This window comes from Hemibagrus wyckioides, linkage group LG26, assembly GCF_019097595.1.
Source record: "Hemibagrus wyckioides isolate EC202008001 linkage group LG26, SWU_Hwy_1.0, whole genome shotgun sequence".
Classification (NCBI taxonomy): domain Eukaryota; kingdom Metazoa; phylum Chordata; class Actinopteri; order Siluriformes; family Bagridae; genus Hemibagrus; species Hemibagrus wyckioides.
The window spans coordinates 10,615,648-10,642,619 of record NC_080735.1 but is presented as its reverse complement, the minus strand read 5'-3'; the positions used below and the strand labels follow the sequence as shown (position 1 = coordinate 10,642,619).

Below are 26,972 nucleotides of genomic sequence, written 5' to 3'. Positions count from 1 at the left end.
TGCAGTGAGGTCCCACATACCTGGCCTCTGTGTCACCGGACCTGATCAGAACCGCGTCCTGGGTATATTACAAGTTTTCAGTAGTGAGGGTTCACACGCACCTCAACGGGACAACACAACGTGAGACATTTCTCCAGTCCAAGGCAAAAGGTGAGTGTCTCTCCACTACATAGACGGCTTTTTTGTTTACTGAATTTTTGCTATTGTTCATTTTTAAGATTTACAATCTTATTTTTTATTATTATTATTATTATTATTATTATTTTGCAGTGCTGCAGAAATATCAGTTTAGTAATATCAGTGTAAGTAAGACTGAGCTCCATGTGTTATTACTCCTACTTACTCTGGTCCTTATACAATACATTAGGAACATTTATGAGATTCTACAATCATATTATTAATTAATACTGATATTGTGCTTATAAACTTCATTTATAGGTTCATAAAAGTCTCATCATGGGCTATGACTTCATGTAACCCTGTTTGAGTCTCTCTTCTTCATTTGCAGTGAATGATAATTCATTAAAATATGAACACACGGATATATACAAACGGATATAAACTTAGGTTTATATTCTTTAATAAATTTATCCTAAAAATCTTCCAGGTATTCTCTACAAATTTTTGTGGTCTTAAAAAAATGTTTTAAAACCAGATCAACCAATCAGTCATCAGTGCATTTATTTATTTATTTATTTATTTATTTATTTACTTACTTACTTATTTACTTACTTACTTACTTACTTACTTATTTACTTACTTACTTACTTACTTACTTACTTACTTACTTACTAGTTTTAATTTAATTTCCTTTCATTTCATTTCATTTCATTTCATTTAAAGGGTTTTGTGTGAACAAGCAATTATTTAGCTATAATTTTTGGGGAGAAAAATCTAGCATAGAATCTTAAGTTCATCAGTTGTCCTATTTATGTAGAACATCACACTTTCAATTGGTCAAATTTAGAACGTTTAAATGTTTTTTGTCCCATTTTGGGACATCTTAAATGAGAATCTTTATCAAAAAAAGAGCCAAAATAATAAACTAAAACCCAAAGCTCATTTTAGGACCTTTTTTTGTTCAGAGCATCTCTACCTGATATTAGTCAGAAACAGTTAGATTAGTTGTAATAAGGTGTAAGGTGTTTGCCGGTTATCTCTACAGGCCATGTGATGACTAATCTGTGCAGAAGTTTGAGCCAAGAAACAATTTACACAACAGGAGAGGTTTATGTATTACATTACTGTTATTTGTGGTCAGAAGACATTAATCACTGCTATTGTACCATGATATAAGTAACAGTTTCAAAAGGCTGTGGAACATCACATAATAATTAGCCTTGGGATACACAGGTGTGTGAGTGCACACGCGCACACACACACACACACACACACACACACACTGTAATGTCAGTTAAAGTATATTAATATGCTTGAGTCATTAGGATAAGTTCAGAATGAAGAGTTTTGAGAAACTGGAATTTAAATTTTCTAAAGAAAAATAGAAGGAAGAAAGAAAACAAGAATAAGAACTGTATTTTGTGGATTCTAGATGATTTACAGAAAAAGAAAACAGAGAATGGGATTTTTTTCCCCAGAACAATTTGTGAAAACTTTTTATTTATTTATTTATTTATTTATTTATTTATTTATTTATTTATTTATTTATTTATTTATTTTCGGAATTAATATCTAGAAAAGATATTATAGATAACTATATGCATAGTTTTAACGATCTCCCATAAATCTGGCCCCAAATCAAATTAGTGGAAATTATTTTAAAGATGTTTTTTTTATTATTATTTATTTATTTTCCTGTTTTGTTGTTTGAGATATTTCTGGGTTTTTTTGTGTGTATCTCGTAATCTTATGACATAACTGATATTATTGTTTGGTTTGTCTGTGATACGAGATGCTGGGTGTTTGATCCCTTTACAAAGCCAATTACACACAGGATTTTAATCTTGTAGGTTTATGAACATCGGGTATATTAGTTTGTTGCTGTATGAATTATTTATCACACTTTGTGAGGATTGTATTTTGTGCAGTAAGTTTGTTCATGTTGTCCGGAGTAAACACCTACAGACTGGCTTCTCTAGAGAAGCTCTGAGGCTGATGGGATGAGACACAGATGCCGCTTGTCACAGACTGGAACGTGTAATTAGAGATTTAGCCAGAAGTTAGCTTTTCTTGGGAACATGCTAGTGCAAACCATGGTCGTACGCTAGCTTGTGTGAAAGCTAGTGACTAGCGAAAAAGCTGTTATATATATCGACAGGCAAATAGAAATGCCTCTACTTTCTGATTGGTTGTCCACCACATACACACACACACACACACACACACACACACATACACAAATCAAATATTTCACTGACAGCAACAGAAACATAAAAAGTTAAGCCAAATATTTTTTTTACGTTTTGACATAAAAATCACGGACATCATCTTCAATGCTTCTCATCATCACACTCTGTCCCAAGGTCTATCTATCTATCTATCTATCTATCTATCTATCTATCTATCTGTCTGTCTGTCTGTCTGTCTGTCTGTCTGTCTGTCTATCTATCTATCCCTATCTATCTATCTATCTATCTATCTATCTATCTATCTATCTATCTATTGTGTGACTTTAAGGTTGTGATTTCAAACCCAAAGAGATCCAGAGAGAGATCAGTTTGTGTTCCTCGACAGGTTAGTTGTATATTAAAGTTCCTGAGTTATTCTGGATTAAATGTTAGATTAAAGTGTGTTGATCCTATCCCTGTCACACTCTATCTAGAACTAGAACTACAGTTACTGCAATAAATAATGTTTCTATCCCAGGTTTAAAAGACAGTGGTATCATTGTGTCAGGAAATACTGCTGAAGCGCTCAACTACAGCTTTCATTGGAATCAAAGCTTTCATTTTTTTTAGTAATTTGACAAAAAAAAGACCTGACGGAATAAAACAAGGGGTACTCATGTATAATATTTCATGGAAATGCTGCCTTGAGGAGAAAAAAACCTCATGTTGAAACCTGCAGGATTTGAAGGGCCGCGTATCGAGAGGACGATTGATGCCATAGCTAGAATTTCTTCATAGGGTGTGTTAGGCTTTGATTTCTTTACTTATCAAGTGTAGCTCAGGAGAGGGCAGAGCTCTGCAGGATGGAGTTGGGCTTTAACGAGTGGGGTGAGTGTATAACTTAGAAAATACGTAATTAATTAATGATCAATTAATTCATTAGTGACGTGATGAATTATTGCTTTATTAAGTATAGCGTGGTGTATTGTTATACATATACAAAAAAAAAGAGATTTTTTTCACATCCACATCTAAATTAAATTAAAATTGTATAAAACCCTGCCTTCCAGCATTCACATTCAGTATTTTTACATTTTTATTTTACATTTTGTAAAATTATTATTAAAATATTTAACTGACTAAGCTGCTGTAACACAAGAATTTTCTTCATGGGCTCAATAAAGTCTATCTATCTATCTATCTATCTATCTATCTATCTATCTATCTATCTATCTATCTATCTATCTATCTATCTATTTTTTTTTATTGTATCACATCCAGTTGAACAGATATTTGTGATAATGATAATGTTCTTGAGTAATCTATATCTGATGCGATGTTTTTGCTTATTTTTGGAGATCTTTCTGGAAAATCTCACAATGTTTTGCTTTTAAATAGTGAACATGGAATGGACAGATTAATCACAACCAAGATTGTGAACGCAGAGGGAGGATCAGGAGTTTCGGGGAAAGGTAAGAGGGAGAAAAAGAATGTGTTTAAATATGAAGAAATTGCATGAAGGGTCAGTGTAGAATTATTTTTATTTTATAGCTGTAGACTTTTTATTAAAGGAGGATTTTAAAGAAGAATTTAGTTTTCTTTGCCATGGAAATCTAGCTCAGACTCCATTCTTGAATAATACAATGCTATTGTTTTTTAATGAGGGCTTTTTGTCTACGCGAGGTTTATTGGTTTGTTTTTATATTATTATAAATATCATACATTTTATATTATTATAATATTATGACTGGATATATCTCTTCTCCTCCACACTTACAGACAGTGTGACCACCACCACCAGACTGACATCCCTTCCTCCAAGTGAGTGTAAAGAAGAAAAAAAGTCTTTTTTTTTTTTTTATCTCTAACGCTAATGCGCTTCAATCTCTAACGCTATGCTCTTATAACACATCACCATCAGATTTCTCTCAGCAGCTGCCCTGAGGGAATTTCTGTCTTTATCCTATGTGCTATTAGAGAGCTTTATTACCTTTAATTCTTTTCTAGCCAGAGGCCAAAAGATGGAATTTGTGTGTAAATGTTCAGCATTGAATGTCTTTGTGTCATGTCAGACTGTGCAGTGGTGTATAATGATTCTCCTGAAAGTAGACACACAGGGTTTTAAGAATTTGTAGTTAAGACTTTATGTTTTTACCTAGTATATACAATATATGCATAGGATAGGATAGGATAGGATAGGACAGGACAGGACAGGACAGGACAGTAAAGGAAAGGAAAGGGCAAATAAGGAAAGGAAAGGAAAGGAAAGGAAAGGAAAGGAAAGGAAAGGAAAAGAAAAGAAAAGAAAAGAAAAGAAAAGAAAAGAAAAGAAAAGAAAAGAAAAGAAAAGAAAAGAAAAGAAAAGAAAAGAAAAGAAAATGGTCAGTGCCCCATATGTTTCTTCAAACACTAAAACAGAACTGGTAAAAGAATAGTTTGGGTTTTTTCTGTGCTTTATTAGACAGCATTCTAATCCCACTTTAGTAAATAGCTTGTTCAAATTACAGGCCATTTCTACACGTTATTTTATGCTGTGTGTGTGTGTGTGTGTGTGTAAAGAGGGCAGCAGTACTTCAGTGAACACTCAGCGGGTACTCACATCTACCTCTAGCTCCAGCTCTGGTTCTAGTTCTGGTTCTGGAGGAACAGTGCTGGAGAGGAGGATCATCACCCAGAGCAGCGGAGGAGGAGGAGGAGGAGGAGGAGGAAGCAGTAATGTCATATCCTGTAAGCACTACTTCACTTCATAACAGCAAGATATAGACAGGAAATAAGATCTTTTCTATACACAAAAATATACAAATGTACATAGTTTGCATTGTCTAACTGGCCACTTTAATAGGAACGGCTGTGTACCTGCTCAGGCACGCGTTTCTCCAGTATGCCAGTCATGTGGCAGCAGCACAATGCAGCAAATCATGCAGATACAGGTCAAGAGCTTCAGCCATATTTCACATGAAACAGTAGAATTCCATCTCAGATCACTTTAAATCTTGAGGTGGATGGACTACAACAGCAGAAGACCATGTCGGGTTTCTTGCCTGTCAGTCAAGAACAGGAATCTGTTACAAAGAGGGGAATGAATTAAGGAATTAATGAGGAATAATCTCACATATTTCTGCACCGGGATTTTTATTTTCATACAGGATATCATTTGTCTCCTTTACAGATGTTCTTATCCAGAGTGACTTACATTTTTATCTCATTTTATACAACTGAGCAATTGATGGTGAAGGGCCTTACTCAAGGGCCCAGCAGTAACAGCTTGGTGGACCTGGGATTTAACCTCATGGCCTTCCAAGCTGTGGTCCAACACCTTAAACACTAATCTACTACATTAACACTGAGACACTCTGCTCTGTTGTCTTTATAAACAACTGACCAGAATGATTTTTTTCCTCCATTCTGTAGCATGTGACTGATGCTCATGAAATCCAGGCTCAGAGAATGAGCGCTGTGTGAACGTGTGTAAGGATGCATTAGTGTTTCAAACTAAAGAGCAGAAGGTTTTCATTACATGTACAGTAAGCAACTGTTAGCTATATTTATAAGATATTAATCTTAGCATCAGTTACATCTCTAAAAAGAGTATTATTAACATCAGTTCATGACCTATGAAACAATATTAATTGATAAAGCTTTTCTGTTAAAGGACGTCTGCCCAATGCATAAATGTAAAAGAAGACAATGAGTAGAACATTTTAACCCTCAGTAACAGTGACAGTCCTTCTGTTTGTGTGTTTGTCCTTCATCATCCTCAGTAGGTGGCTCAAGCAGCAGTGCAGTGCAGATTGTGACTGGTGGAGTGAGCGGAGGATCGTCTCTGACTTCATCTTCTCTGGGAACATCTTCAAGTGGAGCTGCTGGAGGTTTTGGAGCATCTGGCATAACCTCCTCTATCGTTACAGTCGGAGTTTCTTCAGGAGGAGGCTCCGGGGCTTCTGCAAGCGCTTTCGAGTCCCATTCTTCGTCTCAGTTTGTGTCCAGCTCTTCTTCTGAGTTCGGGAACCTTTCAGTTGGCTCAATGAATCTGTCCGGGGGCGGGTCTCACTCATTAGTCATGTCTTCTGGAGGAGGGGCTTCGTCGGCTGTTATGTCAGCAGGAGGCGGCGCTACCAAATACACCTCCTCTACCACGACAAGCGCCATGAAGTCGGCTAGCTACTCACCGGTCACACAGAGGAAAAGCAGCCTGACCCTGCGCACTGCAGGATATGAAGGTGACTTACAGACCGTGAACTTTGACCTTTTTTTTTAATTGACATTATTGTATTGGATAAAACTATCAAGAGAGAGAGAGAGAGAGAGGGAGTCACTTGACTGTGATTAAATGTCTATCAACTTCATTAGAATTTATTTAAGCAACCATGTAGACTATGTATAATGTGTTTAACTGTATTATTATTTAAGTTTACTGTATATTTAACATTTTTTATTTATTCTTTTAACTATGAACTAATTCTTTATTAGGAAGCTCCAGTGGCAACTCCTCCCCTGAATATACTAGGAAAGAGTATGGTCAGTGTGTTTTCCTGCTTCATAATAATAATAATAATAATAATAATAATAATAATAATAATAATAATAATAATAATAATAATAATAATACAAATAAATAATAATTAAAATGTTTGAAACATTTTAAACACATATATGAAAAATGGAATAATTAAATAAGCTAACAAATAAGTTAAATAAAGAAATAAATAACTATTTTAAAAGGTTTTAGTACTACTACTTCTGCAAATTAATAATAATAATAATAATAATAATAATAATAATAATAATAATAATAATAATAATAATAATAAACAATAAGTAAAATGTTTTAAACATTTGAAACACATTTATAGAATTTTTTTTATATAAATAAAGCAAACAAGTAAATAAGCAAACAAATAAATTAGGAATAAATAAACAAATATTTTAAAAGGTTTTACTACTACTACTACTGCAAATAATAATAATAATAATAATAATAATAATAATAATAATAATAATAATAATAATAATTTTAGCAAATATTTTTTAAAATGTAGATTATTGAAGTTTAATTTTTTTGTTTTTATTTATTTATTTTTTTCTGCAGTAGCAGCAGCAAGTGCAGTCACCAGAGGACGGACCCAGACAAGAGGTAAAGCTGTATTTAACTCTACATGATTTGAAAGTTAATAACGAATGAACACTGAAAGGAACAGAACTAAATTAACTAACTAACTAACTAATAAATAAATAAATATATAAATTTAATCTTCTCATATTTTCAGAGAGTGAGATCAGAGCCAGACTGCAGAGTGCCTCTCCATCCACTAGATGTCAGTATAATAATAAGAAAAGAGATAACCAGTAACATCACTGCTTGACCTAACAAGAAGTGTGTGTGTGTGTGTGTGTGTGTGTGTGTAATAAGGGACCGAGCTGGATGATGTGAAGAAACTTCTTAAAGGTCGCTCCAGTAGCAGCAGTCCTCCTCGCTCTCCCACTAATACACTCCCCATACCTAAAAAAGCAAGTGTGGACACACGTATAGAAAGCCACTCAGGTAATACACACACACACACACACTACATTCACTTTAATTTGTCTCTGTAATATAGCATAATATTTTTCTCTCAGGTTATGACAGCACTATTCTAGAGTCTGCATATAACGGATATGGCTATCACACCAACCCCAACAACCTCAGCCCCAACTCTACACTACAACACAATGGTGAGAGTGTATAACTGTGTGTGTTTGTGTACACCGACCAGGCATAACATTATGACCACCTGTCTAATATTGAGTTGGTCCCCCCCTTTGCTGCCAAAATACAACAAACTGTGATGCACTGTGTTCTGACACCTTTCTATCAGAACCAGCATTAACTTCTTCAGCAATTTCAGCAACAGTAGATCATCTGTTGGATCGGATCACACGGGTCAGTCTTCACTCCCCACGTGCATCAATGAGCCTTGGCCGTCCATGACCCTGTCGCCGGTTCACCAGTGTTCCTTCCTTAGACCACTTTTGATAGATACTGACCACTGCAGACCGGGAACACCCCACAAGAGCTGCAGTTTTGGAGATCTTTGAGGACAAAATGTTCACTTGCTGCCTAATATACAGTATCCCACCCACTAACTGGGGCCATGATGAGGAGGTCTTATTCATGTCACCTCTCAGTGGTCATAATGTTATGCCTGATTGGTGTTTTTATGTATGTATGTATGAAGGGTGTCTGTTAGATCCTTAGCTAGCAAATATTGCACTTTTATTTTATTTTATTTCAAAATTTTATTATTTATTATTTTCTTGATTATCAGGTAGATATTTTCTACTTTTCAGATTAGTAGCCTATAGTTAACTGAAGACTTGTGAGCAGTGGTACATGGGATCGATCATTTGGGCGAATTGTTTTACAGCATTTTGTGTACTATTTTCTTTCATGTAAACAATTAATGTAATTTCAGTCCATTTTGTGTTCATTTCATGTCCTCATCGTTGCACTTATTGGTGTTGTTGTCATTTGTAGTGGGACTGCAGAACAACCTGGCCTTCAACACCTCAGCCATCAGCAGTGGACTTTCTGCTGGAAATGCAGGTCTTTGTCAGAAATAGTTTACTATCAGTATCACATTTTACAGAGTTACACTAATTATAACACTATATTTACTGAAATGGGGAAAAGAGTACACTTACAAGTTCCCTCCATTAATATTGGCACTGAAAAGGCTGTGAAAAAATTGTCTTTAATGATTTTTTGTTTAAGAAATTAACAAAAATACTCTATTGGATATCAAACAATTACAAGTCTTATTAAAATAAATATCTTGGTTAAATATACACTATATTGGCAAAAGTTTTGGGATGCCTGCCTTTACATGCACATGAATGTAATATGGAGTTGTCCCGCCCTTTGCAGCTGTAACAGCTTCAACTCTTCTGCGAAGGCTTTCCACAAGCTTTAGGAGTGTGTTTATGGGAATTTTTGACCATTCCTCTAGATGCGAATTTGTGAGGTCAGGCACTGATGTTGAATGAGAAGGTCTGGCTCTCAGTCTCCGCTCTAATTCATCCAAATGGTGTCCTATCAGGTAGAGATCAGGACTCTATCAAGTTCCTCCACACCAAACTCACTCATCCATGTCTTTATGGACCTTGCTTTGTGCACTGGTGTACAGTCATGTTGGAACAGGAAGCGGTCATCCCTAAACTGTTCCCACAAAGTTGGGAGCATGAAATTGTCCAAAATGTCTTGGTATGCTGAAGCATTAACAGTTCCTTTCACTGGAACTAAGGAGCCGAGTCCAACCCCTGAAAAACAACCCCTGAATTCAATGATTTGGAGAAGGGTGTCCCAAAACTTTTGGCAATATAGTGTATGTGTCATGGGTTATTAGTTCATTATTGTTTCTGCATTAAGCACTCAGACTTAGATTTATTAAAAATGATTAATTATGATTAATTAAAAAAAAATGTTGTAATGATCCAAATACATTGTGTAAGGCTTGACGCTGTTCTTGTCGTTTCTTAGTGTATGGGATGCAGAATAACTTGGGCAGCGGTGGTGGTGGTGGTGTAGCGATCACTGCAAATGGGATCAGTGTTGCTCCAGGTGAGTAAAGTGAACAGTGAAGGATAATATTACTCACAAGATTAGCTCACATGTGTTGCATTAAATATCACTCTTTTTTGTTTTTCGTGGTACTTAGTTAAGAGCTGGTTAAAGTTTTTTATTTATTTATTTTTAAAGCTTAAGATATACTTTTCCATTAAGGAAATAGCCTAGGGTTTTATAGAAACACTCAACAGTTTATTTAGCATAATAAGGAAGGTCTTTTACATCATTACTGAGGTATTTACTGGTATCACAATCCTATTAATTTATAACTTTTTATTTACTCTTATCAGGTTGTAAATAGCCATATTACACCAATCAGGCATAACATTATGAGCAGTGAGAGGTGAAGTGAATAACACTGATTATCTCCTCATCATGGCATCTGTTAGTGGGTGGGATATATTAGGCAGCAAGTGAACAATTTGTCCTCAAAGATCTCCAAAACTGCAGCTCTTGTGGGGTGTTCCCAGTCTGCAGTGGTCAGTATCTATCAAAAGTGGTCCAAGGAAGGAACAGTGGTGAACTGGCGACAGGGTCATGGGCGGCCAGGGGTCATTGATGCACATGGGGAGCGAAGACTGGCCCATGTGATCCGATCCAACAGACGAGCTACTGTTGCTGAAATTGTTGAAGAAGTTAATGCTGGATCTGATAGAAAGGTGTCAGAATACAGGGTCAGGGCTGTTTTAGTAGCTATGGTTAACTGATTGCAACGCGATTCGTATAAACTCTTTTTAGAAAAGTCTTTTTGAGTCTTGTTCAAGTTTAGTGATGAAAAGATTATGGCAATTATGGCAGCTTAGCAGTGCTGGAGCTTGGTCTAATAAGCCTTAACCACTTGATCTACCACTGGCTTGCATTCCACAGCGAGCGAGGTTTAAGTCAATTCATATTCTCATATGTACATCAGAACAAAATATCAGACATCCAGGAATATTTCTATCTATTTGCACTACAGAACGTACAAATACAGTGATCCGTAGCACAGTACAGAGAACACACCGAGCAAAGCAAACAACTGAGGCTGCATGAGGATCATGTGGAGTGTGTAATTGACTGTAAGCTGAGTAAACTGAATGTAAGGTAGGCCCTGGTGAATAGCAGCATATTAATATAACAGCAAATAGAGAATATTGAGTAAATAAAGACAGGATAAAGAAAGTTTAATTCCGACCGGTCCATGATCCCTACATTATTAGACATCATTATTGTGTGGAGGTGCAGAGTTTCTGTGTTTTTTCCTCGCGAATTAGCTGACTCTGATAGGAAAACAGATGGAGCAGAGAGAAAAGTAATGAAAGTGTACATTTTAAACCATACAAAGATCATTAAGATTCATTCAATCAGAGAAACATGCTCTGAGATGTCATACACACTGATCAGCAGTAACATTAAAACCACTGACAGATAACGCGAATAAAATGGGTTATATTGTTATAGCAGGACTTCTCAAGCAGTGGGATATATTAGGCAGCAAGTAAACAGTCAGTGTCTTGAAGCTGATGTTTTGCAAACAGGAAAAATGGGCGTGTGAAAGGAACTGATCGACTTCGACAAGAGCCAGATTGTGATGGTTCAGAACGACGACTGGATCAGAACTTCTCCAAAACAGCAGGACTGGTGGGGTGTTATTGGTAGGCAATGGTTACTACTGAACAAAAGTGACCCAAAGAAGGACAAACTAGGATCAGGAACACCCAAGGCTCCTTGATGTAGGTCTGGTCCGATTCTACGGAAGAGCTACTGTAGCACAAACTGCTGAAAATATTCATGCTGGCTCTGATAGAAAGGCATCACAGCTTGCTCAATGGTTAAGAGCTGCTTTGGCAGCACAAAGGGGGAGCTACACAGTATTAGGCAGGTGGTTTTAATGTTCTGGCTGATGTTTGTCTGACAGCCTGGAAAAAACTGTTCAGTTTTTATTATGTATAGATCTACAGGTTAAAACTAAGATAGAGAATTGCATTTTAATATTTCAAAGATGTCGAAGGCAGTAATGTGATTACAAACTGAATTTAATGGACGTGCGTAAGGAACTGATCGTCTTTGACAAAAGCCAGATTGTGATGGTTAGACGACTGGATCAGAACTTCTCCAAAAAACGTGGTCAGTGGTCAGTTTTTCTATGGCACATATACTTCAATATCCAACAGCTTGATCCCCAGCATGTGTTTAGACTTTAAACAGGAAGAAACTTACACGAAGAAAGAAGATAAAGAGCATGAACATTAGAACAAAATGAATAAATTTAATATAATGTATGGATAGTTTCATAAAATTCAGATATCTTACAGGAAGTAATACACAACTTGATTTTCCTTTTTTTTTGGCAGAATTCAGCTACATCTTTTAGAGCACCACCACATCAATATCACTAAATATGATGAAATGTAATTAATATGAATCAATGCAGCTGTTCATGATTGGTATTTATAGATAACTGTACAATATGTCTCTGGTCTTCTTGCAGTATACGGAGTGCCAAAGAACATTGTGAGCACTGCAGCTACCACAACTGCTGCAGGTAAGACAGGATGATCATTTTCTACCATTTTCAGGAATGTAACGTGACTAAAACTAAACCCTGGTTTGCCCACTGATTCTCTTTCCATCCTTTTTTTAGTCGCCCCCAGTAGCCCTGTCACCAGCGATGACGTGTTTGTTAAGGATTATAAATTCATGCTGCTGGAGAAAGACAACGTTCCAGTGAAGAAAGAAAGCGAGAGGCTGATAATGTCGAAAGACACGGGCAAAACATTCACCTCCACCACAAGCACTGGACTATGTAAGGAGCAAACAATACGAATGCTATTATTACACTACCACAGCTTACACCGATCAGGCATAACATTATGACCAGGTGAAGTGAATAACACTGATTATTTCCTCATCATGGCACCTGTTAGTGGGTGGGATATATTAGGCAGCAAGTGAACATTTTGTCCTCAAAGTTGATGTGTTAGAAGCAGGAAAAAAGGATTTGAGTGAGTTTGACAAGGGCCGAATTCTGAAAATGTCTTGTGGGGTGTTCCTGGTCTGCAGTGGTCAGTATCTATCAAAAGTGGTCTAAGAAAGGAACAGTGGTGAACTGGTGACAGGGTCATGGGCAGCCAAGGCTCATTGATGTACATGGGGAGTGAAGGCTGACCCGTGTGATCCGATCCAACAGACGAGCTACTGTTGCTCAAATTGTTGAAGAAGTTAATGCTGGTTCTGATAGAAAGGGGTCAGAATACACAGTGCATGATGGGTCAGGGCTGTATTGGCAAAAAAAGGGGGGCCAGTCAGGTGGTCATAATATTTTGCCTGATCGGTGTATTTCATAGATCTGAGATCTTTCATAGCGGTCTATATTAATAATAGTTAGATATTTAGCCTAATAAAGGTGAAAAAAAAGAAAGGTGTTGAATATTTCTGTTGATGATTGGCAGCTCAGAGACTGTATTGTGAGAAACTATTTTGGCTGAAGGCATTTGGTTAATGAATGTAGTAAATATCTGACCGAAGGGTTAAAAACATGTACAAACTTGATAACACCTATAGAAGCTGATTTACTAACAGGGTCTGATGAAGACTTGCCAAAAATGCAGGTTTGGGTTTAGAATAAAGTTTTGCATGTTTGTTGTAATGAGTATGTCATTTGGGTAGCATATGGAAATGAGTAGCTTTTGGGTTGCTACTGTGTCTGACCGAAAGCACTGCAAAAATGCATACCTTCATGTACCTTCATGCTAACTGTGTGATTTAGCAAACTCTGAAGGAAAAGTGATTATTTAATCAAATATATATTAATCCTCAGTCCACTTTTAATTCAGTTGATTCCCTCAGATGACAAAAATGCATACTACAGTATATTACCATGCAACGTTATTTAACTCTCTAGTAAGTAGCTAGTTAGTAGATTAGAGCATAGTAAGCTACGTTTTCCATTTCTATCACAGCAACTACGTTTTCAGATGACTCTCTGAAAAGGGAGAAGAAGATGATTTCTGGAACCACAGAAACAGTCACAATGTCAAATGGTCAGTACATGGCTATAAGCGTCTCTATTGAATCCATTTTCACAAAATAAATTCTGATAGATTTTTGCTTTCGCAGGTGTCAAAGTTGCTGCAACAAAGGACAAAGCTACATATGCAGGTATATGTTGCAGAGTTATATTTTTAGACGTGCAGGTTAGACCCTGAGCAGGATAAAGCAGGGAAAATTTATTTATTTGGAATTAAATTTGTTTTTCTCTTTTTTTATACATAGAAAGCATGGGGGATGTAAACTTATGCATCCAGTGTATTATGTGTGTTAAGCTCTAACATATAATAATAATAATAATAATAATAATAATAATAATAATAATAATAATAATAATAATAATAATAATAATAATAATAATAAGACTTTTTACTAAAAGTCTTAATTATAACAAAAATGTTTTAAACTGAAAATTACAAAGGGTCAACTGAGTGTTATACACCGATCAGGCATAACATTATGACCAGTGAGAGGTGCCGTGAATAAGACTGATGATCTCCTCATCATGGCACCTGTTAGTGGGTGGGATATATTAGGCAGCAAGTGAACATTTTGTCCTCAAAGTTGATGTGTTAGAAGCAGGAAAAATGGGCAAGTGTAAGGATTTGAGAGAGTTTGACAAGGAAAATTGTGATGGCTAGACGACTGGACCAGAGCATCTTATTTGACCACTGCAGACCGGTCAGTATCTATCAAAAGTGGTCCAAGGAAGGAACAGTGGTGAACCGGCGACAGGGTCATGGACGGTCAAGGCTCACTGATGCATGTGGGGAGAGAAGGCTGGCCTGTGTGATCCGATCCAACAGACGAGCTACTGTTGCTCAAACTGCTGAAGAAGTTAATGCTGGTTCTGATAGAAAGGTGTCAGAATACACAGTGCATGACGGGCCAGGGCAATATTAGGCAGGTGGTCATAATGTTATGTCTGATCGGTGTATGCTGGTTATTAATCAGCATTTATTCCGATGTGACTGCAGAGATACGTAAAGATGAATCTGGAGGAGGTGGAATGGGATTCTGCTCCTGCTGTAGCTGGTGGAAATGGCTGCTGGGATTGCTGTTGGGATTGCTCTTACTGCTGGGGCTTCTCTGTGGACTCATCGCTCTGGGTAAGACAGTGTAGCACAGTACGTAGTTTCTCATGGCTTGTCATACTGAGTGGCTGTGGCAGTCAGTAATCTGTGAGTGTGTGTGTATGTGTATGTGTGTTGCATTGGCTCCAGCTGAGGAAGTACGAAGCCTAAAGGCTCGTGTGGAACGTCTGGAAGGAGGACCCAAAAATTCCGCTCACACTAGCCGCCTGTCAGTGCCGTCCTCCGTGAACATCGTAGATCCGCTGGATTCTGTACAATATGACCGCACCCAAATAACACGAACAGAAAACACTGTACAATTAGGATCTGAGCCAGTGCAGCCTGATCCAGCCACACTACACAGGACCATAAAACAACTCGTTCACTCTGAATTACAGTCAGAGAGCGTCAGAGGTACTGGGATTTATTTATGGCTGTTTATTTGCATGTTGTTCGATGTTCATGAGTAATTTATTAATGTTTATGTATTATAGTACATACTATAATATTATAGTAATGTTTTATCCGTGTAGCTACACTGGCATCCTCAATGAAAGGAGAGAGAGGGGAGCCTGGGAGCAAAGGTCAGAAATTATGTTCAAATTCACATATCATGTAAATAAGATGGAAATCAAAACACATTTTTTGCTAACATGTACTATTCTTTTTCTCTCAGGTGACCAGGGAGCTCCTGGGATTAAAGGTAGGGTTAAACTCAGATAAATATATATATTTTAAATATTGAATCTCCGTCATTTGTCATTGCAAAATTTAAAAAATTAAAAATTCTGTTTCATTTTTTAAAATTAATATCAATGCATTTAATTATTTATTTGTTTATTTATGTATTTATTTATTTATTTTTATTAATTAATTAATTAATTAATTTAGTAGCTTCCATTAAGCTTCTTAAACACACGTAAAAAACCTTGTTCCTGTAACCTGTATTTAATTCTTTGCACAATTTATAGAAAATATGAAATATGAGCTATTAGCCTCTAGTTTATCTTATTCACGCCGTTTGTGCACAAAGATACTAGAAATCTATCTCCAGACAGGTTGAAGTCATTATATTATTAGTTAGAATATTTTATTTGGCTTAGAATTTAAATGGAAAACAAGGTATTACGTTATTTCTACTGGATCAACTAGATTAGAATTATTTGATGTCGATCTTTTTGTGCCTAACTACTAATTTTACTACATGAGACCAAGTTTAAAACTGTCTATGGTTCTACAAGTATTCATTATATTTGTTAATATATGGTTATATTTTAACAAATTGTTTTTTAGGTGACGCAGGATTTCCTGGAGTGCCAGGTAAGAAAACCTCTATTTCCACACTTACACCAACAGATGATATTTTTTCAAACCAATAAATACAGACCAGTGTCCCTCTGTTCATCAGGTCCTCCTGGTCCTCCTGGTCATCCAGGACAAGAAGGTGCAAGAGGACCTAAAGGAAGTGCTGGTAAGGTGCAGCTAGCACAGATTTCCTAAAAATAAATTCTACAATACATAAACATAAACAGTATATTATTTCCTGTTTTATTGTTAGTTCATCATGTTACTGGTCAATGACCACTATTTAATTTAATAATTCTAAAATGATATTAACTACTATTAGGAATGATAAACCAAAAGATCACCTCCCTCTATCCCCTATCCTATGCTATCAAGCAAAGCACAAGGCTTGATTCTCTGAGAAATATGTCATATTAAGGAAGTAAAATTTGGTAGGACAGTCTTTCTTGTACCTTAACATGGAAGTCATTCAGGGTTAAGGCAGATGCTCTACATGTGTGTTGCAAATTAGGTGAACCAGGACATGATGGCCCACCTGGACAGAGAGGCCGTGAAGGACCAACAGGACCCAGAGGAGAACCAGGACCACCTGGAGTTGGTGAGAAAGGAGAGAAAGGTAAGAGCATAACAACACAACTGATTCTACCCATGTTGAGATCCATTTCATTGTATCCCTTGCCATCCTACCCCATACAAACCTATCCTATCATATCCTTTCCAGTCTTCTTCTCTTCCCCCCTGTCCCATCCAGTACTTTCCTATCCTGTTGAGTCTTGTCTTGTACTGTCTCTTTCCTGCCCTATCCCATCCCATTCAATTCTATTCTATTCTATTCTATTCTATTCTATTCTATTCTATTCTATCCAATCCTATCCTATCCTATCCTATCCTATCCTATCCTATCCTATCCTATCCTATCCTAGCTCTTTCCTTTCCAATCCTATCCTATCATATCATATCCTGGCTCTTTCCTATCCTATCCTATCCTATCCTATCCTGTCCTGTCCTGTCCTGTCCTGTCCTGTCCTGTCCTGTCCTGTCCTGTCTCTTTCCTTTCATATCCTCTCTTTCCTTTCCTATCCTGTCTTGGCTCTAATACAGTACAGATATGTTTAATTTAACAACAGAAGCGTAAGATTTTTGCAGGTCATGTGACTTATGGCTCTATCTTGTTCCAGGAACATCTGGAGATCCTGGACCTGCTGGACCTGCAGGACCAGCTGGACCTATGGGACTCAGAGGTACAGGCATCAAGCTTGAAAATATTGGCCAATAATGAACTCTTGGTGATGTTTGTACTAGGTGGAAACAGTCCTTGGGTCAATGTGGCCTTAAGGATTGTATACTTTGCTTGTATTCTGATCAAATGTAAGAATCTCATATGAATAAACAAAGTTTTACACATCTCACAACAGGTGAAGGGGGTGCTCCAGGTTCTGCGGGTGTCCCAGGGGCTCCTGGTCCTCAAGGCTTCCGTGGAGAGGCTGGTGATCCTGGACCTAAAGGTGTCTACGGGTTATGAACATTCAAAAAGTTTTTGTGTTTTGTAGATACTTCTAGGATTTATTAAACATATTTACATCTTTACTACAGGCGAGAGAGGACCTGTGGGACCTCCTGGAGCTAAAGGTAAGTCCACAGCTAATTTAATTTAAAAAGGTTTAGTCAAGCAATGTCCCCACATAATAACTCTCTAATAACTCCCATAACAGGTGATCAAGGAGAGAAAGGCCCCCGTGGTGTCACTGGTAGGTAAAATGACCTTAAATTGAAAAGAGCAAATAACTGGAAATTGTGTATTTCATGCTTTGGTCATAGTGTGATCTTATAATCCATGTTTGCAGGAGAGCCAGGACAGCCAGGACCCATTGGTCCACCAGGAGAGAAAGGACCTAAAGGATCAGCAGGTTGGTCTGACATGAGCAGTGAGCTCTTAATGAAAATGAATCAACACCTTCAACATTAACACACTTTCAGAACACAGGTCTTAAGTATCTTGCATTTTACAAAATAGATAGTGATATGGTGTTTTATAGTTTTTTTCTACCATGACCATAGCTTTATCTGGATGACAGTATTAATCTCTCCTTAACCTCACAGGTGCCCCTGGGCCAGATGGTGCTAAAGGAAATCGTGGTATGTTCAAGATCCATGAATATATCTATATAACATTTTTTTGTCTGAATTTCAAGTGTCATACATGCTTCCACTTAAATTTTAGGGGACCAAGGGCCAAATGGGTTGCCAGGTCCTCATGGACCAGCTGGACCTCCAGGAGATGCAGGCGTGCCAGGTACTTCTATCAGCTCGGTTAAGGATTGAATATATGCATTACCTATTTTAAAAATAATGATTTATTTATTTTTCCATATTATTAGGAACTCCAGGGCTTCAGGGACCACCAGGCAAGTTTTACCTTAAAATTTATTTATTTTATAATGAACCTGCTAGTTGAAATTTGTTAAAATAAATTACATATTTTAGTTTAAGAGTGCAGGATGTGTTATGTTGCTAGAAATGTCTGTGTGATTTTTTCATTTTGACTCTCGGCTTGTAGGTTTGCCAGGAACACCGGGTCATCCCGGAGCTAAAGGTAACCTTCATGCTACATGCTTCTCTTGCATTGTGTTAGTTAAGAATAATGTAATATTCCAATACTCTATTGCAATGCCTTCGAAAGTCTTTTGAGTATTCCTTGTATTCTTTCAGGTGAAGCAGGTGAACCTGGAAGAGTTATTAGTGCAGGTGCGAATTTCTCCAGCCTTGATTCTAGAGCCAGTTTTTATACATTCTACAACATTTAACAGTAATTGAGGATTAATAATTACCTAATGATTAACTAGGGTTGCTGTTTAATTCCTTCTTTGGCAGGCTCTGCATCCAACACTGTTGCTATTCCTGGACCCCCCGGACCTTCTGGACCCCCTGGGCCTGCTGGATCTCCTGGATTATCAGGTAAGGGCTTTAATAAGTTAAAAATAGGCAGATTTTTTTTCTAAAGCATTTTATGTAACCTAAATCAAGATTTCAAAAAGAATCAGGTATGAAATTATGAAAAAATGGTTTCTTCACAGGTCCCATTGGCCCTGCTGGTCTTCCTGGTCCATCTGGTAAGATATTTTTCATCCATTCAAAGATTTGGAATTTAGTCCTATATTAAAGAGTGTTGTTTCAGTATTCTAAAGTGTCTCTTGCAGTGACTGTTGATTATTATTGGCCTCAGTTATAACGCAAACAATAATCAATTATAATGCAAACATGAGATCATTCCATTGGTGTCTGTTGGTCTGGCAAGTTATTTTTTACCCTCAACACAGGATTAAGAGCAGTGTAATTATGAAAAGAGGTGGTATTAAAATGAATACAGTATCAAGAAGTATGGTTAGACATACTGCTGAAATATCTAATCAAAAAAGCTTATCTTAGTAACATTTCTGTAATGATGTTGTTCCAGCCCGTGTTGCTCCACACCACCATAGTCGTGTGCATAAGAAAAGCAACTGTGTAGAAACTAGCCAGGAAAATAATCTGGCTGATGTCCAATCAAACTCACAGTATGCCAAAGATGCCAATCATTTTCATGCTTTCTTTGCACTAACATGCAAGTTGTTCTTACAGGACCCAAGGGAGAAAAGGGTGAAAAGGGTGATGATGGTGAACCTGGCACTTCTGCAAAATCGTTTGAAAGAGTCAAGTTTGAGCGTAAGGCATCACTTTTCTCAGTTATGTATAATATCTATGCTATACACTATTCAAAATAATTTTTAAACTAATGTCAATATGACTGAATAGCTATTGCTGGTCTTCCTGGTCCTCCTGGCCCCCCTGGACCTCCTGGAGAACCCGGGAAACCTGGTAAATTTGTCTTTTAATGATATACATATAGAATAAAATATATCATATATATATGTTATATTATTAATATATTAACATCCTGTAATTTAATTAATTTTTTGCAGGTGAAGGCAAACCTGGCTTACCAGGACCTGCAGGCCCACCTGGAGAGCCAGGCAAGTTACAAACTGATTTAATAGTGCGATCATCTTACAGATTATTCTTAAATACAGTTCAGTGTTAGTGTTTTTCTTTCCTCAGGCATTGGTCTTCCTGGACCTCCTGGTGGCAAAGGTGAACCAGGAAGCTTTGTACCCAACTCAGGTAAATTAGTTGTTCCTATACTAGGCATTACATTACATTTGACCCTACACGGATCTAGAGCCAATTAGTATATTATTATGCATTTTTATCATCCTAACAGAAACCTTTTTTGCTGGACCCCCTGGACCTCCTGGACCTCAAGGTAAAATCAAAACATATTGTACACAGAATCATGCCCATGTTGCTCTTACCCATGTTTTGAACACATAATGTAAATTACAGAAATGTGTCATATATTAAAAATATATATTATTGTGATGGACATTTTAAATGTAATTACAGTCTTTTTGTAAAGTATAATAAATAAGAAGCTCATAATATTTATTTTTATCATTATATCCTACGGGCTTCTCTCAAGGCTTCAGAGGGTTTTCTTTGTTTGTTTTTTTGCTTTTTATTTTCTTATTTTTTATATACTTAAAAGAAAAAATAAAATAAAATTTGGATTCTATAATTCATAGAAAAACTATGAATTGGGAATTCTACTGTATAAAATTTCTTATTATTTATAAAACCGATTTTATAATTTTTATTTCTCGTATAGGAGAGCCTGGACATCCTGGACTACCTGGAGAACCTGGAGTTGGTAAGAGAATCTAGCTTCTGCATTTCCAACATGTATGGAACCTACTGTGTTGTATCAACTTGTACAGATGTTAATATTACAGTATTAAAGTTTTTTCTACTATTTTTATCCAGGTTATCCAGGGCCTGAAGGCCCAAGTGGACCCCCAGGACCTGCTGGCTTATCAGGCCCTCAAGGCCCACCAGGCCCTCAAGGCCCACCAGGTTCAAAAGGTGCTAATCAAATGTGACTACAGTATGTCTACATTTAATAGATCTCTTTCGATAAGCACTCATTGTCTTATAATCCATTGATTGTAGGTGATGCTGGTGTCCCAGGGGCCCCTGGCATCCCAGGATATTCTTATGGTAAGTAGGAATTACTGTGCTGAGTACTTTAAGATATATTCAACTCTTACTTGATATACTACACATTATGCAATACTCTGTATCTCAATTATAAGGTGGAGGAAGAAGCTCACCTGGACAACCAGGTCCACCTGGACCTCCAGGGCCTCCTGGACCTCCTGGTGATGCCACTGGCTCTCCAGACATTGCTAATCAGCTTAATGACCTTCTTAGAAGTGAGCACTTTTTTAAGGATATCTTTATACTGGAAGAAGCTTTTCCCTTAGGGGCCTTATATCCAATTTGTTTATTTTTGAATGGAGATATTTCTATAATCAGCAGTTTAATGTCTAGATGTGTTAAATATGAGCTATCAATGTGCTTAAAAATATTAAGTACTGATATTGCTTTGCTTTGCTTACTCTATCTTGCATTGCCTTTTTTGTTAAAGATGATGGCATTAAGGAATACTTTGCTGGTCCTCCTGGGCCTCCTGGACCCCCTGGAAGTGTGTCTGATGTTGATCTGGCTAATCGTATTATCAGTTACATCCAAAGTGAGTCTTCTGAACCAATTATTATGTAAATTATATCGTTCTAGAGTAGAATTCTATCATGTATATTTAATCTAACACGCACAATTATAAACTTCTTTGCCGTACGATGCAGGGGAGGAAGTGAAGCAGTATCTGGTTGGTCCCCCAGGACCACCTGGAGCTCCAGGTATTCCAGGCATCAACCCTCAGGAAGTGGCTGGGAGAGTCCTCAATCTTATGAATGGTATGTCTTTTTCAGTAAAATGTAATAACACACATTTAAGGTCAATAAAGTGGAATAATGAACCAGAATCTGTTAAAAAAGCTTCACTAAATCTGATTTAATGGAGAATTATATATGTAGCTTGCACCAATGGATAAAAATTACACATCCACCTTGCACACTGTTAGTGTGTGCATATGTCTATCATACACTGCACAAACTATATACTGTACATTTCACCTAATAAATGCCTTTGTGAAGATAGCCAGGAGTTCAGAGTTTAATGATTTTATCTTAGCCTTGTTTTATGTTTAAATATTGTTAAAATCTTTATTTCTGTGCCTCTTTTTAGAGCAGGGTATACTGACACAATCTGGACCCCCAGGCCCACCTGGTCCACCAGGACTTCCTGGAGGTGCCTACAATGATATCCCACTTCTCCTACAAAGTAAGAGCCTATTAATATTATTCATTCTCAGAATTTGTGCATATTGCACTATATACACCTTGATCTATAAATACCTCAGGGACTCATGTACCTTATAGACTTAAAAAATAGTCTAAAATTTTCTAAGGAATGAAATTACAAGCTAGTGTTCTTTTAAGACTCAGAGTATAGACGTCTGACTGGGCTACCAGGATCCACAGTCCCTCCTGGGTCTCCTGGCATCCCAGAACCTTGTAGACCCCCAGGTCTCTGAAATATCTAGAGAGTAAGGAGGAATTTTTTAGAAAATTCCTGACAAACATATTTGTCATGTTTTTTGTACTACATATTGTTGACAGGGCCATATAGTATAAATCAAAATGGTCATCATGACCTGAACACAAAAATAGACAAGCATATTATTATGCTAAGGTAACTACAGTAAAACATCACAGCGTTCACTGAAGACTTGTCTTAATACAGGAGAATCTAACATCTAAACACTTCTAAAATCCATTCTCATGCTAGGGATTAAAAGTACAACAGTCTACTGAAGAGGTTGGTACAGTATGAAAAGTAATAACGAATGCAAAAAAGACAAGTGCTAATTTAAGTCCTTGGTGAATACGGTAGACAATGCTTTTAATTTCTCCCTATAAGAAATTCTTAATGCATTATAAGTTTTAAATTACCATTCAGAGTCATCAGGTGCAGTCCACACCTAGGATCTGTATTCAGGAAACATAACATCATGGACCTGGTTGGAAGCTGGACCGGAATTTCATAATTTTACTTATGGATGCTTTTTGTTCCTACAGATGCTGAATTTAGAGGCCCACCTGGACCTCCAGGTCCTCCTGGACCACAGGGACCTCCTGGAATCACAGGAGGCCTGGTGTCCTATGCTGAGAACGCACACCCGGAGCCGATCCGTGCTCAGCTGCAGGAATATTTAAAGAGTAAGTATGCAGAGTATGCTTACAGTATAATCTGGAAAAATTACTGGAAATTTAGAACGGCAAACAGAATTTTCTGAAACAGCAGCAACAATCTGATTGGTCTTGAAGAATTTAGTATCTCTAAATTAAACCGTGATGGAGCCTTATATTATATTAAGCTCAAGCTTAGGGTGTACTACTTGCTTATTGCTGCTTGAACATTACATTTCAATGCTATAGTTTTCTCCATTATCAATCTAAACCATATCAGACTCAATACCGGTCAAGACACTCACTGCCCTCTTCCACATACACGGCCTCAATGAATCACCTAGGTAGATCAACCAGTTTAACTCTCTTGGACCCACATCAACAGATTGCTATGGCATAGTTGGGAATCCAACTTGTGATTTCAGGGTAATTGTGGTTTGTACTGCACCATTTAGGAGCCCTAGTGAATCTTAGTAAACATAGTGCAACAGTTTACTTACCCTGCCTTATGTTTTCTTGCAGGTGGCAGGGTGTTACGTGATGAACCAAGCTTTGAAGAGGGCAAACATTCACCTGTTGTGACGTTGGACTACCCCAATATTGCAGAACATGTGGTGAACTACATCAAATGTAAGTTACCAAAAATGAAATGTGTTTCCACAGGAGACACATGAGCCACTTTAAGTTCTTGGGTTGTAATTCCAGGAAAATTTCAGATTTTTATTTTGCTTTGTTTACATCAAAATCATGCAATCTCAAGCACACTTATGTCACGTTTCTAATAGTATTCACTAGTCATAGTTCCAGCTTACTGGGTAATCTTGCCATCACACAGCTGCAGGGGTCCAGTTTGACCCCAGTTAGACAGATAGTCCAAACTAAACTACCCCGATGAGTGAAAGAATATTTGAATGTGTGTGTGCATGACACTCTGTGAAGGACTGGTGTCCCATTAGGGAACACAAACCCAGTTTTCCTGGGACAGTCTTCGGATATCATCCAATATAACCCTGCCTGGAATAAAGCAGTTACTGTAGATAAAAGGATAAATGGTCACAGTCTGGTGGAAGTACACAATAGGACGTTGTTCAAGATTTAGAGTATCTATTCCTCAGTCAGAATAGTTCCAGCGCTCCATACTTTTCTACAGTTTTGGTAAAGATGCTCATATGAGAGGATCTAAAGTCATGATTATTTGTATAAAAAGCTGCCTTAGTGTTTAAGTATGTGCTATGTATATAGTCCTACCCATAAAAGTGTTGTATTTGGCTTTCTTTCCAGCTCATGGTTTGTTGTTGCGGGATTTCAAAGATTTTCAAGGCCCACCTGGTCCCCCTGGTCCCCCTGGACCACCTGGACGTCCTGGAATCAGCCATCCATACAGTTCTTCTGGCAACATGTCTGAGATACTTAAAATGATTAGAGGTAGGGAATAAATGACATTTTACTGTTTATAACCCAATAGACACAAAACCTGCCACTGCATGTAAGCAATATGTATGCTTCTCCAATGTATATACTGTCAAAATACATACTGGATATTTTGTTCTGCAGCCTAGATAACCCAACTTCACTTTTCTAGACCAAGGCATTGTTGGACTACCGGGAATACCTGGGCAGAAAGGAGAAATAGGACATACTGGTCCCAGAGGACAAAGAGGTTAGTATTTTAACAAGTCCGTAGTTGATCATTTAGGATTAACTCAATAATTAAGGCTCTGTGATTGGCCCAAAGGTCCAGAGGGCTGTGGGTTCACTTCCTCTTAGTCTTGTTTGCTCGGCTATTTGCTTGGATTTGCTTAGATATCCAATGCTAATTACATTTGGTACATTGAAACGCTTTGGAGTCCATGAACTTGCCAAATAGTTCTGATAAATGGAACTATATACCAATTTATTTAACTATTAAGCCTACCACTATGCCCCTGAAAACTCTGAGAAAGGTATTTTTGTTTGACAAACTGTAGAATATATTTAATTGACTTTATTTCTCAAAACTAGTAGCCTGATTTAAATCATCGCCCAGACCTTGAAGTCAATAAGGATGCAGTAAATGGATGGATAAAGGGATAAAGGGGTAGTTTTTTCTGTTGTTCTGATCATGAACCACTGTATTAATTGGGAAATTCAGGTCCTAGAGGTGAGCAAGGCATCCCTGGACTACCAGGACTTCCTGGCAGCATCGGGCAGAAAGGACAAAAAGGAGAAAGAGGTATCAAAATGTTTGAAATATTTTTAATGTTCAGAATTTTAATAAATGGGTGCATTATTGATGAGACATCTTTATTTATTTATTTATTTATTTTCGCTACTTTTCAGGAGAAGCAACCTACATAAATCACAGAAGAAAGAGAAGTACAGGTGTTTAGACTGACAGAAAATCGATCGATTTTTATAGATATAAATTTTTTTGTCGTTTGCAACTTTTTGTAATAGCTAACCTATAGGATCGGTACTTGCAGAAAGGAATGTTCACAAATCATTGCTTTGACTCGCTGACCTTCAAGATGTCAGATTTCTTGACATGACAAAATGTATGTACATATTTCATTCCTTTAAGAATCCATAGATGAGCAAATATTAGATTATATAGTCAAAGTTAGGCCTAAACATATTGTTTCATCACATTTCTTAATCCAATTTACTTTCTTCTACTATGAATTTTTGAAGAACAAGTGTGTAACTTCAACATTTGAATATTTTTGATTCATTTCCTGGATTTTTACATAGAAAAGCTCTGATATTGCTGTGTCCTCATTTTCATATTCCTAGTGTGGGATATTCCATGTATTGTGAAACGATTCATACTTTTTAACTTCCTTCTTTACTAATGATGCTAATGAGCTAGAGAGTAAAGATCGTAACAGAACATATTTCATAATGATGTATTTTAAAGGGCATTGAATTTTTACTCTCTTTTTTTTTAACTGTAATTGATGTCATTATTAATGCCAAAATGGGGCAGTTGCAGCTCAGCAGTAAAGTAAAGGCTCTAGTGACCAGATGTTTGTAAATTCAGATCCCAGAATTGCCAGAGAGGCACTGGAGCATCCTTAACCTTAATCCTTTTACCTCCTTTAATGCTTCTGTATACTTGGAAAGTGACTTCGGATGAAAGTGTCTGCTGAATGAACACAGTGAAATGGTTTTCTGTATGAAAGTGGAAAAATGAATAAAGTTTTTTTTTTAATAACAGTAAAATCCAGATGTTTGCGTGCTTTAATTTGTGTGCAGTTACATCACGAATATAATTTAATTTAATTCCTGCATCTGTGCAGTTTGCATATTGTCCTCGTGCATTCAATAATTCAACATTTTTACTGTCTTCATAATACATTTTATTCGATGCTAATGTAAAGAAATCTCTGTTTGTTATAGCATGACTATAGAAATTAGCACTAGCTATAGTAGCAGTAGGTGCCCACTTCATATGGGCACCAAGCCTCTTGTAAATAAAACAATATTTTTACAATTTCTTTAAGCTTTTAAA

The 26,972-nt window shown here is 37.0% G+C and overlaps 1 protein-coding gene across 4 annotated transcripts; it reads left to right on the top strand.

Moving 5' to 3' along the window:
- col17a1a (collagen, type XVII, alpha 1a) lies at window positions 1-26,677 on the top strand. 4 transcript variants are annotated; one of them, XM_058380506.1, is made up of 53 exons: window positions 1-150; window positions 3,687-3,760; window positions 4,068-4,109; window positions 4,848-5,015; window positions 6,050-6,508; window positions 6,759-6,806; window positions 7,378-7,422; window positions 7,556-7,603; window positions 7,699-7,830; window positions 7,905-8,000; window positions 8,803-8,871; window positions 9,805-9,885; window positions 12,362-12,415; window positions 12,515-12,676; window positions 13,833-13,913; window positions 13,990-14,031; window positions 14,898-15,029; window positions 15,144-15,407; window positions 15,527-15,577; window positions 15,670-15,696; window positions 16,287-16,313; window positions 16,402-16,464; window positions 16,810-16,914; window positions 17,477-17,539; window positions 17,714-17,803; window positions 17,892-17,927; window positions 18,011-18,046; window positions 18,143-18,205; window positions 18,399-18,434; window positions 18,520-18,591; window positions 18,677-18,703; window positions 18,856-18,891; window positions 19,008-19,043; window positions 19,170-19,253; window positions 19,373-19,408; window positions 19,917-20,000; window positions 20,091-20,153; window positions 20,258-20,308; window positions 20,394-20,456; window positions 20,557-20,598; window positions 21,001-21,042; window positions 21,156-21,254; window positions 21,342-21,389; window positions 21,485-21,604; window positions 21,820-21,924; window positions 22,037-22,147; window positions 22,479-22,574; window positions 23,372-23,512; window positions 24,005-24,112; window positions 24,764-24,907; window positions 25,065-25,142; window positions 25,614-25,694; window positions 25,802-26,677. In XM_058380506.1, exons 2-53 carry the CDS (start codon window positions 3,697-3,699, stop codon window positions 25,849-25,851), a joined length of 4,401 nt encoding a protein of 1,466 aa, XP_058236489.1. In that variant the 5' UTR covers window positions 1-150; window positions 3,687-3,696; the 3' UTR covers window positions 25,852-26,677. The 4 variants fall into 4 exon arrangements, with proteins under 4 accessions (XP_058236489.1, XP_058236490.1, XP_058236488.1 ...); XM_058380507.1 differs by lacking the exon at window positions 1-150 and adding an exon at window positions 3,041-3,176 and having other exon boundaries at window positions 7,381-7,422; XM_058380505.1 differs by lacking the exon at window positions 1-150 and adding an exon at window positions 3,041-3,176.
- Window positions 26,678-26,972: the final 295 nt, after the last annotated feature.

Excerpts from the sequence above, each read along its gene's own strand:
- col17a1a (XM_058380506.1), top strand. The coding sequence starts at position 3,697 with ATGGACAGATTAATCACAACCAAGATTGTGAACGCAGAGGGAGGATCA. Across the intron at positions 17,928-18,010 it reads GGGACCTCCTGGAGCTAAAG|GTGATCAAGGAGAGAAAGGC; the intron begins GTAAGTCCACAG and ends CTCCCATAACAG. Across the intron at positions 21,605-21,819 it reads GCTTAATGACCTTCTTAGAA|ATGATGGCATTAAGGAATAC; the intron begins GTGAGCACTTTT and ends TTTTTGTTAAAG.